The sequence below is a fragment of the Loxodonta africana genome, chromosome 1 (genome assembly GCF_030014295.1).
Source record: "Loxodonta africana isolate mLoxAfr1 chromosome 1, mLoxAfr1.hap2, whole genome shotgun sequence".
Lineage (NCBI taxonomy): Eukaryota > Metazoa > Chordata > Mammalia > Proboscidea > Elephantidae > Loxodonta > Loxodonta africana.
In genome coordinates this window covers 70,922,478-70,945,559 of record NC_087342.1, presented here as the reverse complement: position 1 = coordinate 70,945,559, position 23,082 = coordinate 70,922,478, and the positions used below count along the sequence as shown (strand labels likewise).

At 39.4% G+C, this 23,082-nt stretch overlaps 1 protein-coding gene across 1 annotated transcript; it reads right to left on the bottom strand.

Annotated features, from left to right (window-relative positions):
• Positions 1-3,018: 3,018 nt before the first annotated feature.
• SLC17A4 (solute carrier family 17 member 4) lies at positions 3,019-22,738 on the bottom strand. Its single transcript, XM_064281616.1, has 11 exons — positions 22,481-22,738; positions 15,847-16,052; positions 15,047-15,280; positions 14,872-14,959; positions 14,306-14,392; positions 11,748-11,866; positions 11,463-11,624; positions 8,657-8,789; positions 8,426-8,573; positions 7,435-7,525; positions 3,019-5,521 (listed from the first exon to the last, which is right to left on the bottom strand). The coding sequence occupies exons 1-11, from the start codon at positions 22,569-22,571 to the stop codon at positions 5,387-5,389; spliced, it is 1,494 nt and encodes a 497-aa protein (XP_064137686.1). The 5' UTR covers positions 22,572-22,738; the 3' UTR covers positions 3,019-5,386.
• Between the last annotated feature and the right edge of the window lie 344 nt (positions 22,739-23,082).

Here is a 23,082-nt window from a genome sequence, read left to right as displayed (position 1 = left end):
CCTATTGCAACAGTGAGATGGCAATGACTCTCATCTATCTTGTGCTGAGCTCTGGTGTGAAAATAAAGAGCTTCCCTTTGAAATTCTGACAATTCATAGCCATATTAAGAGGAGTCAGTATCTGGAATTTGCACTATCTGCATTGTCAGAGAACTTCTCCCCACCTGATAAACTGACCTAAGAATTGGGTATAGGTTGGTTTGCTCAACCCCAACCACATAGAATTACTGTAGATAAAACTCCATGTAACAAGAGCTCAAATCCAAAATTATAAACACAGGAGTGATCCTTCAGAAGTAAGTTCTCTGACGCAATACACAACATGATTATTCTGCTGAGAACTTCCTTACGTAGAAGATACTGACAAAAACAAAGTATAAACAAGCTAAAGTATTTGAAGAAATAAAACATGGACTCAAAACATTTTAAAAAAGTCCAAGACATCAAGAAAAACATTAATCCACCCAGCCCAGGAAGTACCAATGCCAGATCAAGAGAGTTCCAGGCAAGAGACATTTCCTGCCCCTGACTCTCCTCTATCTCCCTGCCACCAGCCCTAGAAGGATCAGAAGCCTCATTTAGCAAGAGTAAAGGGAACAGATGAGTGAGTGGGGAACAAGAAGCCACACCAAACAACTCCTCCTTTTCCAAAGACAAGCTAGAAGAGGTGAGAACCTCTCATTTGAGATAAAGTTTGGAGTTTTCTACAATTCATTGGACTGAACCTATTAACTATAAAATGAGATTATTTGGAGTCTAAAAATAATCAGAAGACTTTTTACTATCCAAAATGATCAGAGGCATTATGGGATTATAAAGGGAAGTAAGGATGAGGCAGGGGTTGTTGGTGAAATAAAATCTCTTGTTCTCTATTTCTAGAGTAAAGGCAAAATTCTTGTTTTGGACACGTTGGCTTTTTGATGCCTGTTAGACCCAGAACGGAAGATTGCCAAATAGGCATTGTGTTATGAGTCTGTAGCTTGGGACAGAGGTGGTCTAGTTGGAAATACAAATTTGGAAATCATCAGCTTTATCTATTTATTTGAAAGCTGGCTAAACAAGCAAGAACCAGCAAAAAATGAGGCCAGCCATTCTTATATCAGTTTTTGGTGCCAAGACCATTTCTCTGTCTGTTCCCTTAGGAAGCAATTCGCTGTACAGCGGGACTTAAGTTGCTGGGCAAAGTTACTAATAGCTCAACTGTCATTTCTATCTGGCCTCCACATCGAAATTTTTTTTTCCATAAGAGAAACAGCTCAGGGCTCGCTTTCACAGCTCCCAAGTAAAAGTTGCCTGCCCCAAACTCTTCATCTCATTTACTACTTCCTAAAGGCGTTTGCAATGTCTTTTATTTTATTTTCCCCATTTAGAGGTCAGGGAAATTTTAGAGGGCCTGACTTGTTTTAATCAATTTGACCTTTCAACCCTGATTAAAATCTTCCTGTGCCGGAATTCAGCATTTACGTTTCTTGTTTCATCATAGATTTGATTAGCACTTTCTAAAATTAATGAACCCCAATATACGAATCATAAACTGCAGATTGTCTGGTTTATTTCTAATATTTACATAATATTAACCCTTAAAAGTACCCTTTTAAATGGGCGATTGGCCTCCAGATCCTTCCAGTTATTCAGCCTCTCCCTCTGCAGCTACCCTGTTGGAGGCATTTCATTCCCTGGATAATGAGGCTCCTGTTTCTTTTAGGAAAAGGCGACATCCTCTTTCACTTTTCACAATTATCTCAGGAAAGAGAAGTTCTCTTCCCCACCCCCACAATCGCAAAATAGCAAATTCAGCTGCTCTCTCAGGGAAAAGGCAGCCATTCCCACGTCTCTGAAGCAGAACGGTAAGAGAAAAGATGACGGCTAACCTGAGGGAGAAGTGCAGGGTCCTCATTCCTGTCCCATAAATTTCTCTCAGTTTATTACAATTTTATAATCCCCAGGAGGTAAATGATCACCCTAAGCCTTTATTTGTGATGTTAACAAATGGGAGGATTTTATTGGATTAATTGTTTAATTTTCAACTTTACTTCTATTTTTTCACCAATAAACAGATCAAGCTCATTAAAATCTTCTTCATCCTTCAGGTTTAGCTCAGAGGTCATGTACAACTCCCCTCACCTCCAACCCGAATTGAGGTCTCCTTTGTACTGGAACCCAGCACCACCTGCCCTTTGGTTACAGCCCTTGTCATTTTCAGGGGTCTGTCAGGGTTATTGTCATCTTCGTGGAAATGGGTTATTACCATCTTCGTGAAAATGGGTTATAGCTACTGTGTTTTGGTCTTCCCACAACCATTTCCTTATTTAATAGGCTTGAGCTACCTACAGAGTGTAAATTTAATATATTTTGTTTAATTGAATGATTTTTGTAGTTTGATGAATATAAATATTTACATTAAGTTTTCTGTGAAAATAACCACCCTGTAATTCGGCTCCTTTTTGAAACAAAAGATTTCAGAAGATTTATGCACAGGTGTAGCCTGTTTCATCACCTCCAATTCTCTGCCGAATTCACTCCCAACAGACCTTTGCCCCTACCACTTGACCAGGTGAGTGCCTGTCAAAAGGGGCAACAACTTTGGTGCTAGCAAATCCAGCAGTCACTTCCCAGACTTTTTCTGTCAACACTTGACGCTCCCTCTTGATGCCTTGTTTCCCCAGGATGGGCACACAACTCTAGCCTGATTTTTCTCATGCCTATTTGTCTTTCTCAATTTTTTTTTTTTTTTTCTGAACCCTCATCTTTTCCCTGACCTCTGAATTTTGGTGTACCCTAGGATTCTGACCTTGAAGCTCTTCTCTAATAAACTCACTCCCAGGGTTATCCCAGCTGGTCTCCTTTCCTTACATGTCTACTCTCTGACCTCTTCACTGAGCTCCAAACTGGTGACATCAGCTGCCTTCATCTCTACTTGAATACCCAACAACTATCTCAGCCTTCACATGGCCACAACTAGAACTCCTGGATCCAACCTCCAAGTCACTGCTGCCCCAGGCTTCCCCATCTCTGGCTCCTCCAGCTAATCTGACCACAAATCTTGGAGTTCTCTTTGATTTTATAATTTCCCTCAGGACTCACCATTCATTTCACCAGCATGTTCTGTGAGTTGTACCTTCCAACCTTTCCCCAAATACCATTATTTTTCATTTCCTACATTCCTAACACAATCATCTATCACCTGGGTAAATAACATAGACCCCCAAGTTGGTCCCACTGTTTCTACTCTCTCTCCTTCAGTCCCCCACATAGGAAGCAGAAGGTTTAAAATGTAAATATAATCATGTTACTTCCTGGTTTACAAACCTTCTAAAGTCTTCCCAGTGATCTTGACTTTTTAATGTGTTTGTGTATTTAAAGTATTTCTTCACAACTCCTCCTTAAGGCTCTACAGATAAGAGCCAATGACGCATTTAAATTCTGCTGTGAGTCAGAATCGACTCTGTGGCAATGAGTTTGTGTTTTTGGTTTTTGTTTTGAAGAGGATTCTTACAGAGATGGAGCATGGACAGGAGAAAGAGCACTCACTGGTTCAGAAGCCACAATATTGAGTTCCGGCCCTGAACATCTCCTACTGACTCACTTTGTATCAGAGTCTTGTCAGGTTTATCTCCTAAATCAAATGATGCAACCATCTCTCGCCACCCCTACGTCCTCATACCAGGGGTCATCCCTCTCTGCTGGACTACACAGTCACCTCCTATTCCTATTCCTCTCATGCAGCAAGGGCAACCTTTGGAAAATACAACCCTGATTAGACCTTCTCCCACTAAAACACTACTCATTGCTTTTAAGAAAATACAGATGAGCTCACCGGGGCCACAGGGCTATATGTGCTCTTGCCATTAAATGCTTCTCTATCCTCCTCAAAAAACATACTGACCTCACTTTCTGTGTTCTACCCACACCTGTTTGCTCCTTCTTGCCATTGGACATTTACTTTTGCTGTTCCCTCTTACTAGAATGTTCTCCCCATCTGCCTCCTGAACCAGTCAACAGTTGTCCTTCAGATACAGGTCCACTGAAACTCTGAATGGTGTCCTCCCTCAACCCTCAGTCCTGTGCATATGCCATTATCATTCACTCTCATAGCCTGGTAGACCACAAGCCATTTCATTTTCCACAGTTGTCATTCATTTCTGTGATACGTTAATTAAAATCATCTGCCCTATCAAGATGTTGAGCTCCCTGAAGGCTATATTTGACTTGGTCTCTGCCTTGCCCCATGGTATGTGTTCATTAGTATTCACTTTAATGCTTGAATGTTTCTTCTCCCCTTACTGGTCCCCATGCTGCCCATACAGGAGGTCAGTGAAAGAAGACACACCATGTACAATCTCTTAACTTTTGCTGTGAAGTCACAGCAACATGGGCCTTGCATATAATTTAGAACGACCTGGTAGGTAAAAGGGGTGAACTTTGAATGAGGCTCACTTTATAGTGGGTAGGATTCCAAAGTCAGAGGAGCAGAAGAAGGGCATACAAAGCAGAAGTGACAGCATAAACAAATGCTTGAGGGGATAGAAGAGAAACAGGGCAGTGTCCTTTTACAAAAGTGCAGGAGCTCAGCACAGATCCACAAGCCAGGTGTTGGGCAGAGATCAATACAGCCATAACAGGAGGCCACTGTGAAAGGATGGACTCCAGAAAGTTTCCAATCCCTAAAGATATCAGAGAGAAAGATGTGATTCCAAAGCTAGGAACCATAGAAAGCAATACATAGTTGTCAGATATAGTCTGCTTTGCTCCCCCACGTCAGTTACAGGATGTTCCTTCTCGTTTTAATGAATTCTGTCTTTATTATCTTCTCCTCCTTGGCATTTTTCAACCAGGCATTTTGCCCATGCCAAGCTTTAAAGTGACCCTATATTCTTCCCCAGTTGATGCTACGGCGACTTTGACTGCTGTGGCCTCCTGGCCCAGGATGCGAGTTATATGCATAAAGGTTTCTATAGTTTCAGGATTTCTTTTTCATGGCAGCCCCACAGGTTCATCTTCTGGGTGTTTGGACACACACAACTCCCGTTATGACTGTCAGTTTTCACTCCCTTGATTCCGGTTTCTTCTTTTGCTTTGGTGAGAAATTCTCCTCCAAATCATGATACTTTTACCAGGATAACAGTGGAAGGAGTGAAGAACGTGGAGAAATTCAGACACGCCTATAACTTCAGGAGCTCTGAGTTCAATAAGTAGCCTTTTATTTCCCTGTAAAATCTCCAGGCAGAGTCTTCAGCGTTACAATAGCCAAGGTCTCTGAGAAGACACTGGAAACAAAATCAATTAATATTGAATGTCTAATCACTCAAGCAGGCACAGAAGAGGAATCCATGAGGGAAAACAAGGAACCAGTAATCATCTGGAACTAATGCATCACTCCGTTAGCTCAGAAGTGGGTGACTGTCTGCTCTTTAGCCCAGTCCTGGATTTCTGCTTGGCCGAAGATGAGGTAGAAGGCCAGGCCCAATACGTTGATGGTAGCAGAAAGCAAGAAGATATTTCTCCAACCCAACTCTGCATCCTGGAGGCAGGAAACTACAAGTCATTAACTCTCACCTATACTTTTCCCTCATGACTCATAAAGGCTTTAGCTCCCCCAACTCTACTCCAGCCTCTGTGGGCTTCCTGGTTGTTCCTGGATATGCCAGGCTGAAGCCCTGGTGATGCAGTGCTTAAGAGATCGGCTGCTAACCAAAAGGTTGGCAGTTCAAATCCACCAGAAACCCTATGGGCAGCTCTACTCTGTCCTATAGGGTCTCTATGAGTCTGAATCAACTTGACAGAAATTTTTTTTTTTGTTTTTTGTCTGTCTTAAGGCCATCGCGCTGGCTATTTATTCCCTCTGGTGGAACATTCTTCACCCAGACACCCATCACCTTCAGAATCTCACTCAAGCAGTTCCTTGCTTAAATGTTACCTTTTCAACCCACTGTTCTTTAACCACCCTATTTAAAATTGAAACTTCACTCACTTCTTATGTGTCCTATTCCCATTTTCAGTTTTATTCTTCTCTTACCATTTACCACCACCCGATGTACCAAAATTTACTTATTACATTGGTTTTCTGTCAATTTGTTTCCTACAACATAAGCTTCATCAGGAAAAGAGCTTTTGTTTGTTTTATTTCCTTAGGTAGCATTTACTTGGTTCATGCTAAAGCCTAATACATATATATGGGATGAATGAATGATTAGGACACAAGATTAATTTGGGAATTTCTATTTTAGGAAGCCATTTCCTGATATTGTGTTAGTCAGTGGCTGGAAAGGAACTGAAGCAATAGAACAAAAAAAAAAAAAAGGACTTGGTATCATAAAGATGCCTTTTTCTTTGTTATTCTCCATTAATTTTCATGGCTGGCTTATGAAAATCTACTTGAACCTTAAGGAAGAATGTTCACGTGAGTGTCATAGGCATCTTTCTTCACGTAAAGTCCATATGAATAAAAAATTTTTTAAATAGATTCAAGCCATCGGGTGAATTTGTTTACTATAACTACTGTAAATACAGTTTAAAGTCCCTTTATGATGCACACAGTTAATGCTCTTGGCTGGTAACTGAAAGGTTGCCATTTTGAGTCCACTCAGAGGCACCTTGGAATAAAGGCCTGGAGGTCTACTTCTGAAAAATCAGCCACTGAAAACCCTTTGGAGCACAGTTGTACTCTGACACACAGGCATCACCATGGGTCAAAATAAAAGCCATACCCATTGCTGTCAAGTAGATTTCAACTCATAGCGACCCTATAGGACAGAGCAGAACTGCTCCATAGAGTTTCCAAGGAGCACCTGGTAGATTCAAAGTGCCAACCTTTTGATTAGCACCCACAACACTTAACCACAACATCACCAGGGTTTCCTGGGTCAGAATAGACTCGACAAAAATGGGTTTGGTTTGCTTTAAATATAGCTTCTAGCCTGGAAGTCTCTGCAAATATAAAAGCACCATGCAAGCAATACTGGTCAGAGGACTTTCTGCCTAACTATTCATGGGCATAAATGGGAGGTGCAGGGTGCTCCTTCACTGTCATTTATACAGCATCTCACTCATCCACTCTGTCAATATTTGTTGGGTTCCTACGTAGTTGACCAAGTCGTACTGTTTTGCCTGAAATTTTCAAAGTTTTAGCACTGATAGTCCCACATCCCAGGAAATCCCTAAGTAATTGTAAGAACTCAGAAAATAGGAACTCATAACATTGAGCAGTCCTCCTCTCTCTACACCCTGATATATGCAAATGTCCCTACATGACAGAGTCTAGAGTGGGAATGACGGCATTTGGGGTTCTTGGGACCCTTCAGCTTCAAGTAGAGTTACTTTGAGGAAAGAGTAAAAATACCCTTACTCTGATGTCTCCTCATGACCTCTACAGATCTTGCACACACTCTTTATGGTTTCTTTCATAGATATTTTCATCACAACATATGACCTCACCTGACTGATGAAAAATCCAGCAGCGGTGGGAGAGATGGCACCAGCTATTTGTGCAAAGACTTTCGATAGTCCCTTGAGAAAGCCTGTGTATCTGTGACAGGGAAAGGGAATTAGAGAAACATTCTTCTGTGAGCAAAGTGTTCATCTCAGATGGCCTGTTGTAACTGTGTACTTATCTATGGGGATGGGGACTTGTGCTGACCCTTGACCAAACCTAAATAAAATGGACTGACTCGTTGCCATCAAACTGATTCTGACTCATAGCAACCCTATAGGACAGAGTAGAACTGCCCCATAGGATTTCCAAGGCTGTAAATCTTTGCAGAAGCAGACTTCCACATCTTTCTCCTGCAGAGCACCTGGTGGGTTAAAACCACTGATCTTTCAGTTCAGCAGCCAAAGTTAACCACTATGTTACCAGGGCTCCTGAAATGGACTGAGTAGTTATCAATATAATCCTGGGCTAGATGTAAGACTTTGAAGGGGCAGCCAGTACTAACCTGTCGACATTATTTATAGAAAATGTACAGATTAATGGTTTTCACCTGGTTTGTATGTTCTCTTGGTTTCTGCTATTAAGCCTGATTTTGCAGGCTTTTTTTTTTTAGGTATAAAAGACCTTCGTTGAGTGAGGCGATGGTTCTCCTCAGACAAGGGTCTCTCCCAGCTATCTCAGCGGGTCACTATCTGAAGATGAAGCGTGTTCTGTGTGATTGTGAAAGGACTTTGGGAGCTACACATAGAAGTTCAGTCATCTCTGATCCTCACTTGCATTTTCTTTCTCCATACCATATCCATTACCTTATTAAAGCCTTATGTGAGCATATGCTGTGGAGTCTCATAGGTCCTTTTATTTATCCAACCCTATGTAACTGCCACATTCCTCAACAGGGATTTGTTTCTCTCTGTTTCTCATGTCACATTTTACTGTATATCAGAGCAGCTTGAAGTGTACTGAGTTTCTATGAGGACGAGACAAAGGGTTCCTTACTGAGGAGCAATATCCAAGATGTTAATAAGGGCTCCTGAGTCACAGAGGCTGCTGAAGCCAGGAGAGAGCACTAGTAAGGTCACAGTGATGGTGACGCTGGATCTGACCCAGTACAGGGACACCATGAGCACAGACGGGAGAAGAACTCCTGGAGGGGAGGACAGACACAGAGTAAACAGGTAGCTTCTCTGAGTATTCCACATCCACCCTTCTAATTGGCTCCCTCCTTACCTATGGCAGTGAAGAGTTTCCTTATGGTGATGAGTCTGAGAATTTTTCTGGAAAGGAGAAAATCTGCCAATAGACCTCCGAGAATAATGCAGATGAAGCCAGATATGAATGGTAGGGCAGACAAGATCCCACTCTGAAAACCAGAGATGAGTGAGACACAGGCCCTCATGCACATGCATCAAGACCCAGACTGATATCTGGAGGTTGTCCACATCTATGAATTTTCCCTATATACTCATCAATTTTCATACATATTCATTGTTATTGTATTGAGTCAATATAATTTTAGTGCCTGGAGGAAAATATGCATATGGTTCAATTTGCAGGAAATGACTAGTGCAATTTTCATGTACAGAGATCACTTGGAAATAGTTGTTAAGAAGACTGGACCCAGTAGAACAAATAGACAAAGAATATGAACAGACAACTTACAGAAAAGAAAAATAAGTTGTCGAACACTGAAACTTACTAAACCTACTCATAATAATAGAAATGCAAAACAAAACTATAGTGAGCTATCATTTTTCATGGAACAATCTGGCAAAATTCCAAATATTTTTAGCATACTTTGAGATATTGCTCTAGGGGAATGAGTACTCTCAAAAGTTGTTAGGAATTTATGAAAGATGATATAGATTGAATTGTGTCTTCCAAAAAGATAAGTAGAAGTTCTAACTCCTATAGTTGTAAATATGACCCAGTTTGGAAATATGATTTTTCTTTTGTTGTGTTAATGAGGTCATACTGAAGAGTGTCAGTCCTAAACCTAATCCCTTCCAAGTGTTGTCTTATAAAAAGGAAAAGCAAACATGGAGAGAAACACACAGAAGGAAGATGAGGACATGCGACATATAGCTACAAGCAGCCAAGGAATACCACAGAAACCCAGGGCTGTGGAGAAGGAAAGAACCTCCCCTAGAACCAATGCCTTGAATTGGACCTCTAGTTTCCAAACCTGTGAGACAATAAATTATGTTCTATAAAGCCACACAGTCGTGGTACTTCTTATTATGGCAGCACTAGGTAACTAAGACAGAGGGCAATACAACAATCTATATAAATATAAAAATTTATACTCATGTACTCCTTAACTCATCAATGTTATATGTAGAAATTTACAGAAATAGTTTCACGATTGCACATTGACAAATGAAAAAAGTTTTCAATACAAGGTTGATCAAAAGAATTGAAACAACCCAAATACTTCTCAGGAAGATAGTTCTCATGTATTGATATTAAAGATACCTGAGGTCTCTGAAGTGGCAAAAAAAACCCCTAAAATACAAAAAACTAATATATAAAATGTATCAGCATATACGGCATACAATGTTTTGTGTATAAAAAGTTGAGAAGACAAGAATGTGCATTCACGTATGCTGGCATTTCCATAAAGAAACAATGTGAGAATATATAAGAAATTTTAAAAAATGGTTATGAGTGGACTGGGCACAGAGTTTAGGGCAGACTGGGAACAGGGGTGGGAGTAAGAATTTTCTAACTATACCTTTTTATATAGGTTTTAAAATGTTGAACTCTGTTAATAGATTAGCGATTCAACCTATAAATTAAAATTCTGTTGAAGAAAATGCAAGCCAAATTTCAGTCTCAAGGAAAAATAGACCATCTGTTGTTGGGTAGAACTCAAACAATGGAAAGGGTTAGCTCTATCACCTGCTTTCAGCTTGTCTCTCCATTCATACCCAACTCTCATTCTTCTACGCCTTGGCCTTGAGGATGGGGAGTTCTCCCTCCAGAACTCATAGCAGAGGCAAATCATTCCAACAGCCAACCTAGAGAAGTCTATCTCTCAGCCCTGACTTCCTGCTTCTCTGGACCTCCTGTACCCTGATTCTCTTGCTTGGAGCTTCTGGTTTCATTGCCTGTTTCAGGCCCTCTTCCCTATTTGAGAAGATCCATGTTCACTCCCTCCTTGGGCTTTCTGATCTCAGTACTTCCAGCCTGTTTGCATCCTGACCCTGCCTGGTCCCCAGGCTCTGATCACTAAGAGGTCATCTTCCTGTTGGCCACTTAGCACCTTTCCTCAAAGGAATTCAGTCAATATGAGAAAGCTACTTTTTGAATACAAAAGTTGAGAGTGATTCCATGGCTTTGTAAATTGTCATGAACAGTCCATAGTATCCTAATGTAATTTTTGCCACTTTTGTGCCATACACTTGCCAGGGAGATAGCACAGGACTAGGCAATGTTTTATTCTGTTATAAATAAGGTGGCCATGAGTTGGAACCCATTCATTTGCAAAGAACAACTAAGTCGATCACAGGATCCATTCATTCTGTAAAATTTCAGAGAGATGTATGCACATAAACAATTTTTCTTTATGTATATTATACTTGAATACACTGTTAAAAAAGTTATTTACCAGCTTAACTATGAATCTTAATTGAGGCTTTATGTTCTGTTTATGATGTCTTGATTTCAGCATATCTTTTTTAAACTTCTCTGTCACAGGCATCTCAAAAGCAGAATTTGTTTTTTTCACCATTTATTGCTTATGCTGCCAGTACAGTCCTTGTTTAGCAAATATTGAATGATTGAATATAGAAGTTTTGCATAAACCAACACATATGACAGTCTATGAATACCAAGATGATCTAGAACCATATCGGCCTGCCCTAAAAATAAGTACCAAGTCACGTTGAGATCAATCACAATTGAAGTTAACCCCATTGCATTGCCATTGAGAGTCATTTGGATCAATCTCCTGATTTTGTGACCTGGGAAAGACAGAGTATAATATAATTAAACTTTCAAGTAGAAGAACACATGGACCTTTCTCTGTACTTACATCTCTGAGGTTAGCTTGAAGTACAGAGTTGATGTACGTTGGTGTGTACGCCGTCATGATATAAAAAGGCCAGGACTGACAGAAATGAGAGACTAAAATGGCCCAAAGTGGTAAGGATTTGATCATAGCCTTAATGGGAAGAGACCAGCCTGGAGAACAATCCTAGAAGAAAACACATATCAATATTCACTCCATCAGAGACAGGAGTTCTCTTCACTACACTCTTCACATCAGAGACATCCGGGCAGACACAGTGAGAAATGACAGGGGAGTTCTTCAATGTACCTGTTGGGTCAGTTCACAAACGATGTATTCCTTCTCATCAGTGCTGATAAAGGGATGATTCATGGGGTCATCATAAACAAAAGGGAACCAGAGAAGACAGCAGACACAGCCAATTCCACCTAGAAATTGAGGATCCAGTGAGCATTGCATTGGAGTTCTTGCATTTTGACTCTGCCCTGAGATGATTACTGTGGTTGTCAGAATGACTGGCCTCAATTCTCTGCTCCTCCCTGCATCTACCCCTTTACATAGTCCTATCTTAGGTGGAGGTAGTTCCCCACCTCTTGACTTTGACCTTGACTGTGTATCACTGTCTACATCCCATCCAGGCTTTCTAAGTAAAGGCCTTGGGCCCAGGACATTCTCTGATAAGAAGGCTGGGAATTGGATCACCTTTTCTCTTATAGTTCCTTCTCCTTATCAGTGAAGACTTTCCCCTGTTTTGTGCACACAATAACTTTCTCTGTCTCTTACACATGCGTGGGCACCACATGATACCTGGCCAACCCCACTTCTATATCTGTTTCCAGCAGGGACAGAACAGAGTCTTTCATACTACAGCATAAGAAGGGGCACATGCCAGATTGTAAGAGCCCGACTCAAGAAGTGAACTAAAGAGGAAATGGGTTTTGCAAGGCTGAACATGGGCACCACATGCGGTCTGCTAATTCACTAAAGTTTGTATTCTTAAGTAAGCCCCTGACATGGAGCCACAATTGTCCACCACCACTATAAAACCTCTGCCCTCCCACTGCTGGGTGTGGAGATCTGTTCTGGTCCTGCAGCCACTCAGGACTTGCCTCATATGTAAGTGTCGCTAATATACTCCTTTGTTATCACACTGGAGTTGACCTCCTCTTCCTTCGGTCTCTTGGCACCCTCCATTTTTGGAGACTAATTTCAAGCTACTGGTCCATACCTGGACAATCGTCTTTCAACAACTACTTGGAACTATTCAGAGCCTAGACCTTAAGAAGCATTGTGTGTTCTTGCTTGTCCTCTTGGGTCTTGGTGATTTCCATGGGAAGAACATATCCCAGTTAACCAATTCTCCAAGGGAGATGAGAGACATGGGTTTCAGAGCTGCCTGGACATTCCACAGAATTGTGAGAATAAATGATTGTTGTTTTATATCACTCAGTTTGGAAGGTATGGAAATGCACCATTGTTGAAGCGATAACAAAAGATTACTAGTTCTTTCTCCCGTGCTTTAAAGTGCACTTTCTGGTAAAGAACCAGTCAAAATGTAGAACTGATTACCTGATGTCTGATTATGAGCTGAAGTCAATCATCAGCAAGGAAATTTCCTCTAGTATACACATTATTGTAGTGATGAGGAGCTCAACTTTATCAATATTGAGCAGAAATATGGCTCATCTTAAAATTTCTTTATTAGGACCTTGAGAAAACGTTAAGTGCTCTCGGGCACCTTTGCTGGCTTCTTGTTCACATATTCATTCATAAATGTCATGGAGCAGCACCGTACTGGCTAGATTTTAAGAATATAAGACTACAAAGACACAATTCTGCCATCAAGGAATTTAAAACTAAGGGAGGAATAGATGTGAAAATTAGCACAGTCTCACATTGGTGTTGGAGAATTTGAGTATTCATAAAACAAATATTTATTGATTTCCTAGTATGTATATACTATCTACTATTCCCCAGAATGATAAGTAAGCCTCTCTCAGTGCTCGAATACTATTCCTCATCTGCTTTTTTGGAGTTTCTGAGGCAGAACTTTTTAAAGTAGATGTGCTCAAGAAATAACATTTTAAATATTTTTTCTTCTGGTGAATTTGTTGACCTGATGTTATGAGAATGCAGCATCTAAGAGAAATATTCTCTAATGAAAAGTTTAGTGGGACTTATTCTAAGGAATCAGACAATTTGCAGATGGTATTTCAAACACAGAATGTTTCAAAAGGAAACACAAACCATGGCTGAAAGCAACTGGCAGGATTGCAAACAGGACTGGTTAAAGGTAATATTGTAAAGTAGTAGAATATTGCCTCAGGAACACTCCATGTGTATTTTGGACATTTCTGCGCCATCTCTGTGCATACTATGCTCACTAGTGAGCCTTATATTGACCCATCGTGTCTTGCAGCCTTTATTGGTTTATTCTCCACTCCTTAACGTCCCTGCAATATTCCGGTTATTGTAATAATTGGCAAACTTCAAAAGAAAATATTACATGAACGTATATGATTTACAGTAAAATCCCATCAAAATAACCTTTTCAGCACTTTATGAAAGAAAGGACTCTGGGTCCTTGTGGGTTCAATTTAGAAACACGAAAGAATGTTATAGTGCCCTTAAAATCATAAGGCTTATTCTAGCTAGGCACTGAGGCTACTGAAACTTACATGTCATTTTGCCAACAAGCAAGACTCACCACATGATTAGCTCTGAATATTGTCAACTTTGGTTATGTAAAGGTCCATATCTATTAGGATTTTGTTAACCATGGCGAACTTCCATAGGAAACAAACAAACGAAAGTGCCCTGCATTCTCTGTCATCAAATAAACTCTGAAATTTGAAAAGCAAACTCACCAAAGATATAGAAGATATAAGGCCATCCTATGGTCTGGCAGAGGAGACCACCAACAGCGAAGACGATGAAGGATCCCAACGGTGCCCCTGACACAAGATGCAAGCACATTCGGGGTGTAAAGATCAGGCTTGGGACTCTACGTGATTCCTACAGACTACTCTTTTAACAAATTTGAGTTGCACAGTGATTAAGATTATGAGCTTTAATCCACACTATCTACGTTCAAACCTTGTTCCTTCATTCAATAACTGTGTGATCTTGGAAAGTTATTGATCGCTTTATATCTCAATTTCCTTATACGTGAAATGGGAATAATTATATATAGCTGACTCATTAAGTTGTTCTGAGACAAAATCAAATAATATGGGCAAAGTACTTACACAAAGGTTTGGTACATTCGAAGCATTCAGTTATGACCAAGAGGGACCGTATAGGATAGTGGTTTAAAGCAGGGACTATGGAGACAGAGTACTCTGCTTGGGGTGAAAGCTTTGGTTCCCTTGATATGCCATTGCAGAGTATTCTTGGACAGTGCCTATAAGGTGAGGATTAGGGTATCACTTACCTGATGCAGCAATGCTGGTGAGTTGACTCCTTTCAAGTGGAGGAGCCCATTTGACCCAAATTGAATAATAACCTGTCGTTACCATAACCTGACAAAAAAAAAAAGATTCATTATTGCACTCTTACATTCATTCTGGATCCTATAGTCCATTCATACTTGGAAGACTTCTTGGTACCTGTGCTATGCCTTGCACAACCCGAATGACAATGAGCAACGTCACTCCAGTAGTTGCTGCCAGTGGAATGAACAGAGTCAGGACTGAGGAAATGAACAAGCCAGCACCAACCACACTCCTGGCTCCAAATATTCCAGCCATGTAGCCAGTAGGGATTGGAGCTAAGAAGGAGCCATAGTTGAGGGAGCTGAGGATGATTCCCTGAATTTCAGGACTCCAGTCATACACAGGGGCCTAAAGGAGAAAGAGGATCTCATTATTTATTTGCCTTTGGTTAGAGAGTTCACAGTCTTTATTGTGAGGACTTAAAGGTAAAAAATAATAGAGAGTTCTTCTTCCTTTTACCTCTCTTCAATTCTTCCAATCTACCAATTTCATCAAAAAACCTAAATTTAAAGCCACACATTCTTTCGGTTTACCATAACACAGTTAACCACCAATTAAAATGTCAGAGCCTTTGTACAGAAAGAAAGTCTGTAAAGTAGGCAGCATCATATGCAAGGTAACTAAAAAAATGTGGAAGAAATGAACAGAAAGCAGGCATTACTCTGTGAAACTTATTTACGGAGACTTTCATCATTGTAGACGATGATATATATTTATTCAAAGTCCTTGGTTACACTCAAAAAATAGCAATATAATCTCCTTAGATACATACTATGATCCTTAGGTTGTTCCCGGCACAGAGTAGATGCTCAATAAATATTTTCTGACTAAATGAATCCCATATTTTGTTAAAATAACCCTTTAAGTGAAATTATTTGAGAGAAAGAAAGCGTCTGGAGTCACATTACACTTACCACTGCCTTGAATTCTTTTAGAGTTTCAATCCAGTAGTCCTGGGAGTCAGTGGTGGGCCTTTCTGTGGAGGCATTGGGGTGGCTGGGTGGGGCTGTGTTGTTCACCATAGCTGGCATGGCAATGCTCAAGTTCATTTGTTGGGCGAAAATTGTAAAATTACAGAGTAGCAAAATGATGGCCAACCCATAACGGACAGAACAAAATCCTAAAATGAGAGGGCACAGAAAATCGTATGATCAGAATGCTCCTCTCCCACATTTCCTGTGTCTGGACAGAGAGAAAATTGCTGTCTGTGAATCAGAAATACAGGGAGAGCAGACGTTGTTCTGCTTGTGTTTGAAGGATTCCTTTTCCCTGGGAGGTGAGGATTGAGGTACCTCCCTCAGAAGTTTGCTTAAGAGGAAACTTAAAAAATGTGTGGAGGTGGCCAGAGCAAGTATTAAGGAATAGTTTACTGTGCAGGGCCCCAGGACGATCTGTCAAGATTGGGAATTGAAAGAAGTGGAGCTAGAAGAAAGAATTGGCCAGAAGCAGTGATTGACGGCACATGGATAGTGAGAGAGAGGAAGTTGTTGGATATCACTTCCAGATACCTGTTTTGGCAGCTGTGATGATTCAAGGTGCCATTTATAACTAGAGAACTTGGAAGAGTAACAATGTTTGAAGGGTGGAGGATGATGAGCCTAGAAAGGTAAGCTAGGGTTTGATTACAGAAATATTTAAACTTCATCTTGATACTGTAATCTAGGCTTGCACAAAATTTACCAGTGTTCCATGGCAGCTCTAGGGCTTTCACTGGGATTGAATCCAGATGCAGAAGTTTGAAAAGAACTGGAAATAGTTGATAGACTGTCCCAGCAGAGAAAGCCCAGAGGCAATATGGGATCACTGCCCAAGTCATGTGGGAGTGTTGTTTCCTGGCTGCCTCCATGGAGCAAAATGACTGGAAATGGCCGGCAGAGCTTCCTGTTGTGTAGTGATGCTCTTGCTAAGCTTCTGAAATTGACAGTCAGATCCTCACCCTTAGTTTAACTCGGGGAGTATTTAGTCAACACTCTCTACCCACAAAAATTTACCTTGGAATTTTGACGGATACCATATTGATATGAGAGATTCAAGCCAATGACCACGTTTGTAGTATTGCCTCTTCTAGCCAAGACAGGGCTGCTTCCCAATGTGTTCAAATCTTATTCTTTGTCCTAAGGTAAAATTTTATGGTTATCTTCAGTTAGGCCTCACACACCTAAAAAAATACTTATTATTGTTTCCGTAACAGTTTTCTATCGTTTTCATCAGTTTTCTCCCTTGAGTTTCTACATAAAAAATATTATGTGAAATAATGAAAACAGTTGATTATTTTTGCTGTTTGCAACTCTTATTTCATTCTTTTGGGTAATTTTATTCACTGGCATTTTCAAAACAATGTACAATAGGAGTGGTGAGAGAAGACACTCCTGGCATAGGTGAATTTACTGGGAATGTTTCTCATGTTACACCATTATGTATGCTAGTGGTTACTGGTGTGCCATGTGCTTTTATGATATTAAGGTATCCTATTTCTATTTTTAAAATATTTTTATATGAATACCTGAGTTTTATCAAATATATTAATCCTGGAGTCAGATGCCTGGATTCCAATGCCAGGTGCTCTAGTTATAGCTGTGTGTTCTTGGGCAAGTTATTGACCTCTCTGTGGCCTCTGAGTCTCACCTATAAAAACATGGATAATAATTTGTCTACCTCATGGCATTGTGAGGAGGATTGAGTAGGTTTGTGTAAGTTTATTATAATTACTATTTGTAATGTCGACTATCCTTTCATTTTTGGATTGATATTGTCTTGTTTAATATATTCGGCCGGTTTTCTTGAATTACTTGATTTATTTTGCTAACATTTTAGCCAGAATTTTTCATTCACTCACATAATTGACTTGAATTTTTACTTTGTGTGTGTGCATTTGTATATTTGCCACGTAAAAAAAAAAAAAGGATAAAACTTCCCATCCCAATCTATGATCTGGTGTGTTTTAAACACACAACCATTTTCTTAATAAACTTTTTATTTTAGAACAATTTTAGAACTACTAAATTATTGAATTCCTGTGTATCCCACACCCACTTCCCACTATTATTAACATCTTATATTTGCATAGTACATTTTTCACAATTAAAGAACCTATATTGACACATTATTATTAACTAAAGTTCATACCTTATTCAGATTTCCTTAGTTTTAACTTAATGTCCTGTTTCTGTTACTATGTAAACTTATCAAATATAGTAGCTAATACTCCTTTAGTGCTTACTGTTCAAGCATTAAACCCTCACACAAGTGCTAGGTACTATTATTCTACCCACTTAAAGATGAGGAAACCAAGGCATGGAAAGATTAAGTGCATTGCCCAAGGTCACATGAAATTTAGATAAATAAGATTCCATCCAGGATATCATATTACACTTAGTCATTCTGTTCCCTTAGGGTAGCCCCGGTGGCACAGTGCTTAAGAATTTAGCCACTATCCAAAAAGTTGGCAGTTCAAATCCACCAGCTGCTCCTTGGAAAACCTGTGGGGCAGTTCTACTCTTTTAGGGTCCTACAGAGTCGCTATGAGTTGGAATTGCCTCAACAGCAATGGGTTTGGTTTGGTTTTGGTCTCCTTAGCCTCCTCTTTGCTGTGATAGTTTCTCAGGCTTTCCTTGTCTTTAAGGACCTTGGTAGTTTTGAGGAGTACCCTTCAGTTATTTCATAGAATGTTCTCAATTAACATTCATCTCATTTTTTCCCCCATGATTATATTGTTAAGCCACACGCTATATTTAAAGTACCATTCTCATTACATCATATCAAAGGTACATACCATCAACATGACTTATGTTGATATTATGCTGATGTTAACCTTGATCACCTGGCTTGAGATAATGTTTGGTTGGTTCCTTTACTATAATGTGATTTCCTGCCCCTCCTTTTCATACATCTTAAGGTGGGGTATCTATATAGATTATTTGGAATTCTCCTGTGTGGAATATGTAGGCGTTTTCTGCTCCTAAAAATTTCACAGAGTTATTCTGGTGAAACCACCAGAACATAACTTTGTTTTAAAGGATAATTTTTTGACAACTTTCTCAATTTCTTACATGCTTTTTGACATATTCTATTTTTCTTTATTCATATTTATATCTTATATTTTCCTAGAAAATAATTTACTTCCTCTACATTTCCACATTAATTAGCTTATTGCCTTTTTAAAATGTTTTTAATCTCTATTTTTCTTATAATTATTTGTTATATTTAATTACCCCTGCTGATTAATCTGAGTAGTAGATTCTTTTTTTATTGTTGTGAATAGCATCTTCATCAAAGAACCAGCTTTTGGATACATTTTTTATTTCAATTCCATCATGACTTGAGTTTACATTATTTTCTACACTTATGTCATTGATTGTTTTCCTACGTACTTTCCATGAAGCTGTGCTGTTGTTAGCTGCCATGGAGTCAGCCTCTGCTTAGTGGCAGCCTCACGTTCAACGGTAGGAAATACTGCCTGGTATTAATCCATCCTCGTGATCAGTTGGTGTGGGTTGGACCATTGTGACCAATAGGGTTTTCACTAGCTGCTTTCCAGAAGTAAATCGTCAGGCCTTTTTTCCTAGTCCATCTTAGTTGGAAGCTCTAAAGAAACTTGCTCAACATCATAGCAACATGCCAGCCCCCACTGACAGACAGATGGTGGCTATTTATGAGGTATGTTGGCCAGGAATTGAACCTGGGCCTCCCGCATGGGAGGTGAGAATTCTACCGTTGAAGCACCACTGTCACCTTGAAGCTGTAGGTTCAGTGAATTGAATGCTTAATTAGCTTGCTTTTATTTATTCACATAAAACCTTTGTTTTCTTCTCTTCTTATTTATCATCATTTGATCCAGTATCTTGCTACCCTCTGTGTTCTCCTTGACTTTTTCAAGCCTCTGTTCCATGTCACTGACATGATTTTCAGTAGTGATAATTTCTCTTCTTGCTGCTAATTCCATATTACATAATTCTTCAAAGACATTTTTTCCTCTTTAGTTTCTTTTCTTATCTGTTTTGGGTTCCTTGTATTTTCCTGATGATTTATTTTTAGAGATAAAATATTCGTCAATTTCCTCAAATAAAATAGTAACATCAGGATAACGTAATGGTTAACAGTGTAGACAAAAGACTCAACCTCTCTGGCTGAACCCAGGTGCCACCTCTTTGTGGCTAAACAAATCAGATGAGTCATTTAATCTCTCTGTGCCTAAGTTTCATGTTAATTCTTCAATGATACTTTTTTTAACTTTAAAAAATTTTTTTTATTGTGCTTTAGGTGAAACTTTACAACTCAAGTTAATTTCTCATTCAAAAATTTATACACATATTGTTTTATAAGATTGGCTGCAATCCATATAATGTGACAGCATTTCCACCCTGAGTTCCCCATGTCCGTTTGTCCAATTCCTGTCATTTTCTGCTTTCTCATCTTGCCTTTGGGCTGAAGTTGCCCATTTGGTCTCGTGTATTTGGTTGAACTAAGAAGCACATTTCTCACAAGTGTTCTTGTTTGTTTTATGGACCTGTCTAATCTTTGTCTGAAAAGTAGGCTTCAAGAGTAGTTTCAGCTCTGAGTTAGCAGAGTGTCTGCAGGCCATAGTCTCAGGGGTTCCTCCAGTCTCTGTCAGATGAATAAGTCTGGTCTTTGTTCATGAATTTGAATTTCGTACTACATTTTTCTCCTGCTTTGTCCAGGACTGTCTGTTGTGATCCCTGTCAGAGCAGCCGGTGGGGGTAGCCAGGCACCATCTAGCTCTACTGGGGTCAGGCTGGTGGAGGCTCTGGTTCATGTGGGGCAATGACATTTTTTCCTCTTCAGTTTCCTTTCATATCTGTATGGACTCCTCTCTCATATTTTTATGCAAATTTATTTCTTGTTTCATACACTCTAAACTTTTTTGAATCAAAGTTGACTTAGTTCAGTTGACTGGTTGACTTAGATCAGTTATTTAATCTCTTGAGTTCTGTCTCCTATAACATGGGCCTGATGCCTGTCATATCTCCATGCACAGTTGTGATGAGGGCTAAATGAATTAATACACGTAAAGTGCGCAGAACAGTGCCTGATGTAAAGCATGCATTCACTATTCAATAGGTATTATATTTACCTTTGTACAAGCAATACCCAGTGAGCATGGGCCAGAGAGAGAGGAGGGAGGAACTGAGTGTTGGATACCTACTGATGAAACAGCCAGCAGAGTTTGTTCGTAAGCATGTGTAAGAAATAATTAGAGACACAATTAAATAGACAGATGGGATTTTGAGGAATACTTTGGGCTCAACTTTATCAGATGAGATAAGAATTAGCCAAAAATGGATTTAACATTATGAGCATGATGCCACTTGTAACCACAGGCTGGAGTAAAGTGAGTTACAAAGGTATTGTCTGATATTGCTGTAGCTCTTGGTGTTGTCAGCAGAGGACTGAAAAGTGTGTTGGGGAGATGTTGTAGAAAATTATGGCAGAAACTGGAAGACCTGGTGTTTTTAAGACAACATATGAGTTCCACTTTAGACACATTATAGCTGGAAGCTCCAGTGATTACCAAAAAGTAGGCTGAGAGGGGACACCATGTGAGTAGTAACAATAATACCTAATGTTTATATAGTGTTTTATATGTACCAGTCACTGTTCTAAATGGTTTACACATTTTAACTAATTTAATCCTCATTTAATCCTATGAGATAGGATAATTATCATCCCATTTTTACATATAGGGAAGAAGAAACATATAAAGTTTTAAAAAGGTCACACAACTCATGAGTTACTTTTAAATATTTGGAAATGGATGAAATCTTAGAGATACAAGAGTAGTCTTTTATTTTACAGATAAGGAAACTGACCAATGGAATATTATTCATTCTGGGTCAAACAGTGGTTAACCGTACAATGAATATTAGAATGCTGCTGATTTCTTTTTTTGGAGAAAGAGATTAAGAGAAGCCTCTTACCCGAAGATGTGCTCACTTCCCAAAAGACATACTGGCTAAAATGTTGAGTATTACAAAAGTATTCCATCTTATTGTTCTACTTCTTGAAGACATTATCTTTTGAAAAGCCAATGTCTTTAAGGGAATTAATAAATCATACACTTATAAGTCATTATGAGTTTAGGGTAAAATAAGTTGTTCCAAGGTTTTCCTTCTGGCATATTATAGGAAAACACCAAGTCGTAATATAGATAAGAAGAAGGAGGAAGGATGACTTCCATGACATCAAGTAAAAAAGAAGCCAGTTCTCTTTGAGGCAGGTCTACAACAAACATGAAATCTAATGGGATGTACACTTAACTTAGAATCAGAAAAGCTAAGATTGATTTACATCTTTCCTTCTTAACATCTGCTCTAATTGTTTTCTTTCATCTATAAATAATGACTTAATACCTACCTGTCCTATATACCTTCAAGGATTCTTGGAATAGATGAAAAAATTCTCAGTAAATATGCTTTATATCCCTGTAGAATACTTGGCACAGTGGTTACAGGAGGGTATTGTATAAAAGGGAAGTCCAGGTGACAAAGATTCCACTGTTATCCAGGGTCAGACCCCTGTGCTTGATTTTACCTTTCCTGGAGGTTTGCACTTGAGCCATGTGTAAATAACCATCATTGGAAATTTCTTTCTCTGCAACATTGGCTTCTGCTGCAGTAGACATTTTGGTTCTCTCTTCCCAGGAACTGGCATTTATCTACTAAAATAAAACACAAAAGGAAGAAAATACAGAAAGAAATAGTCCCATATCTCATACGATACAGTCCCAATTCTTTTCTTAAGAATTTGGAGGAAATGCTGTTTGGTGGGGAGAGTGCTTAGGGTCCAGGAGACTTGGTTAGTCATCCTGGCTCTATCACTAACCAATTATGTGGCCTTAGGAAGGTCACAGTTACCCTGGGGCTTAGTCTCTGTGTCTTTAAATGAGGGATCTGGCCCTGTCTTGTAAATTCTTTCTAGTTCTGTGTTCCATGTCTCTAAACTGGAACCAGTATCAATGGGATGATAAAACTTGACAACAATCTTTTTTGAAAATTCATTTGGAAGCTTTCAGTGGATAAAATTACATGAAAAAAAAAAACCTGTCTATTATAAATACTTTCTTTTAAATGCAGCTCCAACGATAGTAAGAGATATAGCCATGCATGAAATTGAAAGTTAGAAGTATGACCTAA

Excerpts from the sequence above, each read along its gene's own strand:
- SLC17A4 (XM_064281616.1), bottom strand. The coding sequence starts at position 22,571 with ATGTCTACTGCAGCAGAAGCCAATGTTGCAGAGAAAGAAATTTCCAAT. Across the intron at positions 8,790-11,462 it reads TTCAAGCTAACCTCAGAGAT|AGTGGGATCTTGTCTGCCCT; the intron begins GTAAGTACAGAG and ends TCTGGTTTTCAG. Across the intron at positions 8,574-8,656 it reads GAAACTCTTCACTGCCATAG|GAGTTCTTCTCCCGTCTGTG; the intron begins GTAAGGAGGGAG and ends CCTCCCCTCCAG.